This window comes from Leishmania infantum, chromosome 3 (genome assembly GCF_000002875.2).
Source record: "Leishmania infantum JPCM5 genome chromosome 3".
Taxonomy (NCBI): Eukaryota; Euglenozoa; class Kinetoplastea; order Trypanosomatida; family Trypanosomatidae; genus Leishmania; species Leishmania infantum.
The window spans coordinates 164735-172995 of NC_009388.2; the positions used below are offsets into that span (position 1 = coordinate 164735).

Genomic DNA, 8261 nt, shown 5'->3' on the forward strand with positions numbered 1-8261 from the left:
CCCACGAGCGACGCACGCGCATGCGTTCATAGAGCCTCCGCTGCGTCTCGCCTTCTCTCCCTCCCCCCTTCCCCCTTCCCCCTTCCCATCCTCCTGCTCCCCACGGGCTTCGCGCCTGTGTCCTCTCTCTCTAGCATGCTCGCGTTCCTCTTCTCTTATATTTCTCAGATTTGATTATAGATTCCGTGGTTGTGGTTGTCGTGCGTGTCGGTCTACCGGACGTGTCGTACGGCGCAGTCCATCACCGCCGCACTTTCCCTCTTTCGCACGTCGCTGCACTGGTGCAGCAACATGGCACCTCTCACACAGCGTTGTTGCGGTGTGTCCGCGTCGTCTGCCATACGGTCTTCGCCCTTGGCGGCGAGAACGAGGTCTTTTATTCGTTTCTGCATCGTCCTTCTCCTGCTGGCCTGCCACGCTGCCTGCGCTGCATCGTCGACGGGCAATGAAGGCATCGACCACGGGCACGCAAGTGGCAAGAGTGGCGCGGCAGCGCACAACATCGACAGTAGCATCGGCGACATCGCCGCACCGAGCACGAGCGAGCAGACCAGCGGGGCTACCTCAGCACCAATGCGTCACACAGCAGGGACAACACGCGCGGCCGGCCTGCTGACATGCCAGGAGCTGTACGCCAAGCGCGCCTCATCCTCCTCGCTGCCACTGTCTGGTGACTGCGTGCTCCCCCGCATCAGCAAGGAGCTGAGCGGCGACCGCAGGGATGACCTCCTGCAGCAAGCCTCGTCGTCGGAGGCGGCGGCGCGCATCTTCATCTGGCACATCGGTCCACGCACACCGGCGCACCAAGCCCCGCTGCAGAGCACGTTCCCGAGCTACTTCATGAACGTCAGCACCGCTGCCGCTGCCACAGCCGGTGGATCGCAACTCTCCAGCGGCGCCGTCGGGGGTGTGCGAGGAATGCTTCTGCCCGATGCTGCAACGGCGTGGCGCGTGCGCAGCTACAACGCCCTGTACTCGGATGAAGGACGTGCAGCGGCTGGCTCTCTCTCCTCAGGCTGGCACCACGGCACCGCCGGCGTCCAACGTGGAGAACACGGCAGCGATGCCCAAGCGGGCAAGAGAGGTGGTGACGCATCATCGTTGTCATTCATGAGGTCCGTGCGTGCCGTCGTACAGCCCATCGCCAGTGTTGTCGCAGTTGTCGTGGACGTGTCTGGACTCGGGCATTGCGTCCGGTGCTCCGCCACGGAGGTCATTGCCAACCTGCGCGTGTTTGCGTGGCGCAGCGGCACGGCGTGGGCGCAGGTTTTCATGCGCCGACGGGTGGCTCTGCGCATCCATATAGGATCGTGGTCCGGCACGGCCGCAGCAGCGGCGGCTGATGAGGGCAACAGCAAAGGTGGTGCCGGCGGCGGCGATGGCACGGTAACGAGCAGCATGCCCCCTCACGTGATGCTCTCCCGCATGGCGATGTCGACCCACGGCTCGGCTTCGCTCCTGCGCGTGGTTTCGTTTCCGCCCGTTGTGCAACTCGTGCCGAGTACGCAGTCTCAGCCGGCAGCCGCGTCGTTTGTGTGCTCTCTACCGGCCGTCCACGCAGCCTCGCTGCTACTCGAGGAAGACGCGATGGCGCGACGGCGAGAAGCCCAGCAGGCGGCGGCAGCGGCGGGAATGGCGGTGTTTCCAAGAGGGCGGCGGCAGCGTGCACGCACAGGTCCGCCGTCGTCGCCGCCGAGCCCGCAGCTATGGATGGTGTCTATCATGAAGGATGTAGTCTGCCTCGCCGCCCGCTTGCTCTCCGGCACGAGCCGCGGGGACGACGCGGCAGCCGCTGCAGCGGCTGCGTGGTCGCGTGCGGCATCTATTTCGGCCGATGACGGTGTCTCGAGGTCGGCTGCCGTCGCAGCTGCACGGGGATTCCGGGCTCGTGTACGAGAGGAGTTGGGGCCACATCAGAACTTTGGTGAGTCGGTTCTCCCCATCGCGCTTCAGCAGATGCTCGGCAGTCGCACGATGCACACGCACGCGCAACTCGTGGAGAACGAGGAGGTCGTGGCAGGTGAGGAGCGGGAGACGTTTTACATGCAGTGGGAAGCATCGCTGTCGGCCGGTAAACCGATGTGTCTCGCACTCGTCGCCCTGCCGTCGTCCTCGGCGTCCGCGGCGGGCACTCTGTTTCAGTCAACCGCGGCAGCCGATCATCTTCCGGTGTCGTTGGAGGAGACGTGCAGCTTCGACATTCTGTGGCTGCAGATGCTAATCATGGCATGGGTAGTATGGCAACTCGAGCGGCGCGTCGCGCAGAGCACTCTCGTGAAGCACCTCGTGACAGGCCTTAGCGGCGTGCTGCTGCTGCTGCTCCTGCTGCTCTGGTACGTGATCCGCCGTTTGCAGGGCACCTCGTTCCAGCTGGCCATGCTTGCCATGGCGTTGCTGCTGGGTGGGTCGACGGCGATGATGGACGGTCTTCTGAATGTCGTGAAGAGCATCAACTACATGATATTGTCCCTGTCAGAGCCCGCGTCCGGCGGTGGGCGTGGGTGGGCCGGTGCTGAGGGCGGCGGCGACGCGGATGACGACTCCTCCACTTCTGCACTGAGCGTCTTCGTGGTTCTCGGTTCTGGCCTTCTTGTGCTCATGTGCGTCGGAAGCGGAATCCTGCTCAACTGGCTCGTCCCGCCCGCTGTTCTGCGCGCCACAACATTCTGGTGCGTGCGGGCGCTGCTCTGGACACTATGGGGGCTGTGTGTACTGCGTAACACCGAGGCGACAGCTGTAGCGGCTCTCCTGTGGACACTGTGGCAGGCGCGGTCACTTGCGCGCGCCACGCCGCGCTTCTTATCGCCGGCAATGCGCGGCAAGAGTGTTGAGTTTTCGGTCAACGATCCGCTTGAAGAGGTGCCGCACGACGCCCAGCAAGCGCGTGGGTACGTGACACCGCTGGCGGTCTCCTCGTGGGCCGCCACCTCGGGCAGCAGCAGTACGGGGTACGCCAGTCTGCGCACCTCGGGGGCCCGACTGAAGCGCTACGAGGAGGAGGGTGCGGAGTACACTCGGCGCGCGCTAGAGGAGCTGGCAGCGCACCTGCGCGCCAATCCCGGTCGCTACGCGACGCGGCTTCGCGACCCGAATGGTGTGCAGCATTGGGCTGGCGCCACGAGCACAGAGACGGACGAAGAGGCGGAAGAGGTGGCGGCGGCATGAAGGGCGGAGGGCGCTGGTGCGCCAGCATCTTCTTTGTATTGTGGTCTCCCTCCGAATGCAAGACCACGCCGCTTGCCTTCCACACGCACGCACCACTTTTCCCTCTCCTTGCCGTGCATCATCTCCAACGCACAAAGAACTGTGGCGTTGCCATCTCTCCGGCATGTCTGTGTGGCGTGTGTAGCATCGCTGTCTACCTTTTTTTTTGGGGGGGATCGAGCGCGACACACCGTGCCGGCAGCCGGTCATACGCAGAGTGCGCACGGCCGGAGACGCTAAAAAGAACGATAAGCACCACAGTAAAAAAAAAGAAAATGAGAACGGAGAACGCGTGACGCGAGTACCGTGCAGAAAGAATGGGTTTTGATGTGGCTGGCAAGACAGAGGAAGAGGAGGTGCAAGGGGGGCGTCATTGATGTGCCTCTTGCAGTCCCGACCGCCCTATCCCTGCCCCACGCAGCCCCTACACACCCCCCACCAACCACTACCACCACCACCCCTCCCTCCCCTTTCACGACGGCAGGCAGCTGCCTTCGTTGAGTGTCCATCTCAGCTCTAGACTATTTTCCGTCTTCCCCTGACTCTCTGAGCCTTCTCTCTGTGTCTGTGTCTAGCACCTCTCTTCCACGGAGTAGTACACCACACAACTCAAGTAGGTATATAAGGGCCAGACAAGCACAAACTTGTTGCCCGTACAAACCACTGACCCCCCAGGCATCATCGCACAGGCACACGAGTGCGACCGTGCAAGAGAGACCGACACGTCGCCACCCCACCACCCTCACCTCAGCACGCCGGGCCTCTCCGACGCATACAAACACGCACGCACGCCTATTCTCCTTCTATATCGCTGTGCTGTGTTTTGTTTTGGAAACCAGCTCGCCGTGCGTGTCCATCGTACCTCTGCTTGCGACCGGTGCCTCAGCGTGTGCGCGTGTGGGTGGGTGGGTGGGGGTGTGCGTGCATCGAGTGCTATTATCCGTTCTGGTCCTCCTCCTCCCCCCCTCTCGCATCGGCACCACGCCCGCCGCATTTTTGCTCTTCGCCTTCTTCTCTTGTATGTCTTGGCTTAAGTTTGCCCCACGCCTCCTCCTCGCTGCGTGACATCACCTGCACACCCCATACAACACCCCACCGCCCCTCAGCGCATCCTCTGGAGAGGACGCAGCTGCTTGCTCTCACCTGCCCTCCTCTCTACTCCTTCTTGCCTGTATCGCCCGCTTCCTTTCCTTAGGAGGGGCGCACGCACGTGTGTTTTATCGCTACGCACCGCCTGCACGGGCACGCAAGTCCTCGCGCCTCGAGTGTGCTCGCCTCTCGCCTCTGGGTAGGACGTAAGAGGAAGATACGGCCACGGCGGCGAACACCAGCTGAGACGGCCGCTGGTGAGCGAGCCATCCACCTCGTGCGTTATCACGACACCATCCGCAGGGAGAGGGGGAGGCGGCCTTGCCAGCCCAGCACAGATAGCAGAAGGCACAGAACAAGACGTCAGCTCGTGTCATCTCGGCGACATGATGCTGCAGCGCATGAAGGGCATGTGGGACCAGCAGGTCGGGCTTGACGAGTACCTGCCCGGTACCCCGAACCCGGAGCGCTGGCACTACCACAACCCCGCAGATGACTTCCCTTACGACATCATGGGCCGCGGCAACTTCGCAGCGGCGGCGGAGCAGCATCGCGCTCGCACAGCAGCGGAGCGACTCTTTCGGGAACACGACGCCGTGCGTCGCCGCCAGTTCCCGTCGTGCTTCGAGGAGGCCTGCGCCTACGGCAACCTGCAGGCCGTTATATTGATGTGGGCGCAGGGCACCGTCGACATCCCCACACGGCGGGCGGTGTACGAAGGCAACAACGCCTCCTCACTCATGTGGGCCGCCTTCAAGGGGCACCTGTCCATTGTGCGGTTCCTCGTCGACCACGACGCGCCGCTCGAGGCGGTCAACGGGCTCGGCCACACAGCACTGCAGTGGGCCATTACCGGCGGACACACGGACGTTGTTCGTTACCTTCTCGACCACGGCGCCGACCCGAGCCACCGTGATCGGCAGGGCTTCGACGCCTCCTTCGCGGCCGTGCAGAGCGGCCACCTTGCTCTGCTGCTCATGCTCACTGAGGACGCGGCGCGCGAAGGCCGCCTCCTGCAGACCAGCGATCACGGCCTCGTCTTCTACAAGCCGTCCTTGGAGCCGCAGGCGCAGGCCGCCACGCGTGAGAACCCGCGCACAAAAAAGCCATACTACCTGCTGAACCCGCAGCAGCGTGATGTGGAGGGGCACACGCTCATGCACTGGGCCGCCTACCGCAACTCTCCTGCGACGTGTCAATACCTGCTAGACCATTGGGGCTACGACGTGGATGCGCAGGACAGCCATGGTCGCACGCCGCTGGTATGGGCCGCGCGCGAGGGCTTCTCTGAGGTGATGGAGTTGCTTCTCAGCCGCGGTGCCGACCGGCACATCACGGACAGCGACGGTTGGACGGCGCTGCAGCACGCCCGCGTCCGCAATCATCCGGAGGCAGTCTATGTGCTGGAGTCGTACCCCGTGTCGAGCCTGACAGCTGCCACGGCGGCGACCACCTCCGATAGCGCGCTTGCTGACCGCGAGTTCAGCGAGATGGCCGACTCGGTGAAGGTAGCGCTGCTGGAAGCGTCCGCAGAAGCCACCATCAACACCACTAGCAGAGGTCGGTACGTGTGCGTGCGGGACCGCCGAGCTGCCGGCACACTGCGCATGATCCGCACAAACACCACCTTCGCCATGATGGCCATCGCAGGCCCCGTGTACCTCGCCCTCACCTTCCTTCTGATGAAGGTGCTGCCACCCATCGCAAGCTACCTTCCGTTTGGCATGTTCTTCTTCAAGAATGTCTTGTGGTCCATGCTGGCGCCGCGGCCGACGCAGACCAGCCGCAGCGGGCCGCCGCCACCGCTGATCAAGCAAGTCGGTATGGCGATGAGCATCGCGGAGTCGGTGCGCGGCACGTGGCGCTTCCGCCTGCGCGAGCCGATAAACCTGTTCATCTGGCTCACCTTCCTGGTCGTCCAGGTGTGGGCGTGGAACAGCCTGGGGCTGGTGCCGCTCTTCTCCCTCTCCGGTCGCGACGCCGCCGCAGCACAGGAGCGCCAGGCGGCGTCGGCAGCAGCGGCAGCGCTGTGGGGCACGAGCGCTACGTCGACTGCCGACGGCACAGATCGGCAGCCCCTCATCCACTATTTTGGTCTTTCTCTCATCCGCCTCCTCACGTTCCAGTCGAGCCCGCTGGACCAGTTCCAGGCCGACACCGTCGCCGCCACCCCGGCCTTCGTGGCCGCCGAGAAGGCGTACATGGCGCAGTCGAACAACCTCGTGCGCTGGGTGCTCATGCTGCTCCTGCTCACCTCCGTGACATGCGCGGTGCTGTGCAAGCTGCTCGCTGGCCGGTCGATGATGCGCGCGTCGGAAGAGGGCACGTTGCGCACGTCACCTCTTTGGCGCATCCTCGCGTCGCGGCAGTACCGCTGGCTACACCCGCGCTTCTTCTCCCAGGAGCGCCACATGCAGATCCCGCTGCGTGCCTTCTACTGTCGTGAGCGTGACATCGTCGTGCGCGGCTACGACGGCTACTCGAGTCTGCTGGACAGCCCGATCGGACGCTCGAATCACCTCCTGTTCGTCCTGTCACTGACATGCTTTGCGCTGTTTGAGCTGCTGGTGATGACGTGGGGAACGCAGCAGACGCGCGTGCTGCTGCGCTGCCCGGAGCGCGTACCGTGGTATCGCGACGCCTTCTTCGCCTTCCAGACCACCGAGGCGATGGCAGCAACCGTTGCCGCCAGAGGGCCAATGCCGGCGACGACGTGGGACAACACAAGCCTACAGGCGGCGACGCCGTCCATGCTAGCTGCCGAGGCGCCTGTCTTGAGCTTCGCCTGGCTGAACACGGCGATGGAAGTGTGGCTGCACGGGCTGCCGTGCCGCCAGTACCGCCTCCTGGACGAAATCACGATGAACTATGTCAAGGCAGCAGCCGCGTCCGCCGCAGCAGCGGCGCACAAGCCGTCTATCCTTGGCAGCTGCGTGCTCCGCGGAGTCTTTCTTTTCCGCTACTACATCTGGCCGACGCGTGCCTCGATGCTTGGGGTGTGGGTGCTGCACTACAGCGCTATCGCCGCCGTCTTGATTGGCTGTGTTGCCATGCGCCAGTGGATCGGTGTCTGGTGCGGCGCCACTCGCATGGAGCTGGCAAACCCGCTCGCGCAGGGCAGCGATGGCGAGCTCGTGTCGATCTTTCCGAAGGACGCGCAGCAGGCACAGCGGGTGGTGCCCATCGACGACGACGAAGAGCGCTACTACGCGACCGTGTGTCCGTCCAAGGCGCGCACTATTACCACCGGCAGAGCGGCAGCGGCGGCGGAGGGCCGCGGCCGCTGTCTGTACGCAGAGGGCAACGGCATCGTCAACGTTCTCGCCTTCCTGCTGGGCCGGAATGGGAAGCGCTGGGTGGGTGCCATGACGGTGTCGTCCCACAACGCCCCGGTGAAGACGCCGATGCTGTCGTGAGCAGCGCCGGAGACTACAGGTATACGCGCGTGCATAGAGGCGGTTGTGTGTCCGTGCGTCCGTCTGTGTCGCAGCATTCACAGACGCCTCGCGGATGGCGATTTCGATGATGTGGCTTCTCTCTCTTCCTCGGGTTAGCGGTAGCGCCGATGCGCCGGGGCCGCCTTTGACACAGAGGGAGGGTGGTGCGGATCAAGGAGGCGAAGGCGCATGTGCATTCACTCCACCAGGAGTGCGTGCGTCGGCTCGCGCGCGCGTGGGGAGGATGGGTGCTCTTCTTCCTGCTTGATTTTTCTGCCCGGCCCTGATGACGGCGCGAAGCGCCTCGCAGTGCGTGGCGTCTCGAGACGCCAGTGCTCCCACCCACCCCCACTCTCTTTCTGTGTGTTTGTGTGCGTGTGTGTGTAGAGGGGGGAGAGACCAGCACCCCGCCCCTCCCTCTATCCCCTTGCTCAACGCAGAACCACTACTGGTGGCGACGCAGTGTCACGCACCAACGACATAGGGGAGGGGGGAGGTTCAGAGGGACGCGTCGCCACGGAGGTCGGCGGC

The 8261-nt window shown here is 64.1% G+C and overlaps 2 protein-coding genes across 2 annotated transcripts; both read left to right on the forward strand.

The window, feature by feature from the left end:
- Positions 1 to 291: 291 nt before the first annotated feature.
- Positions 292 to 3165, forward strand: LINJ_03_0450 (conserved hypothetical protein; the record flags this gene model as incomplete). Its single annotated transcript, XM_003392140.1, has 1 exon — positions 292 to 3165. One exon carries the CDS (start codon positions 292 to 294, stop codon positions 3163 to 3165), a length of 2874 nt encoding a protein of 957 aa, XP_003392188.1.
- Positions 3166 to 4679: 1514 nt separating this feature from the next.
- Positions 4680 to 7709, forward strand: LINJ_03_0460 (conserved hypothetical protein; the record flags this gene model as incomplete). The annotated part of the gene is made up of 1 exon (XM_003392141.1): positions 4680 to 7709. The coding sequence occupies one exon, from the start codon at positions 4680 to 4682 to the stop codon at positions 7707 to 7709; it is 3030 nt and encodes a 1009-aa protein (XP_003392189.1).
- Positions 7710 to 8261: the final 552 nt, after the last annotated feature.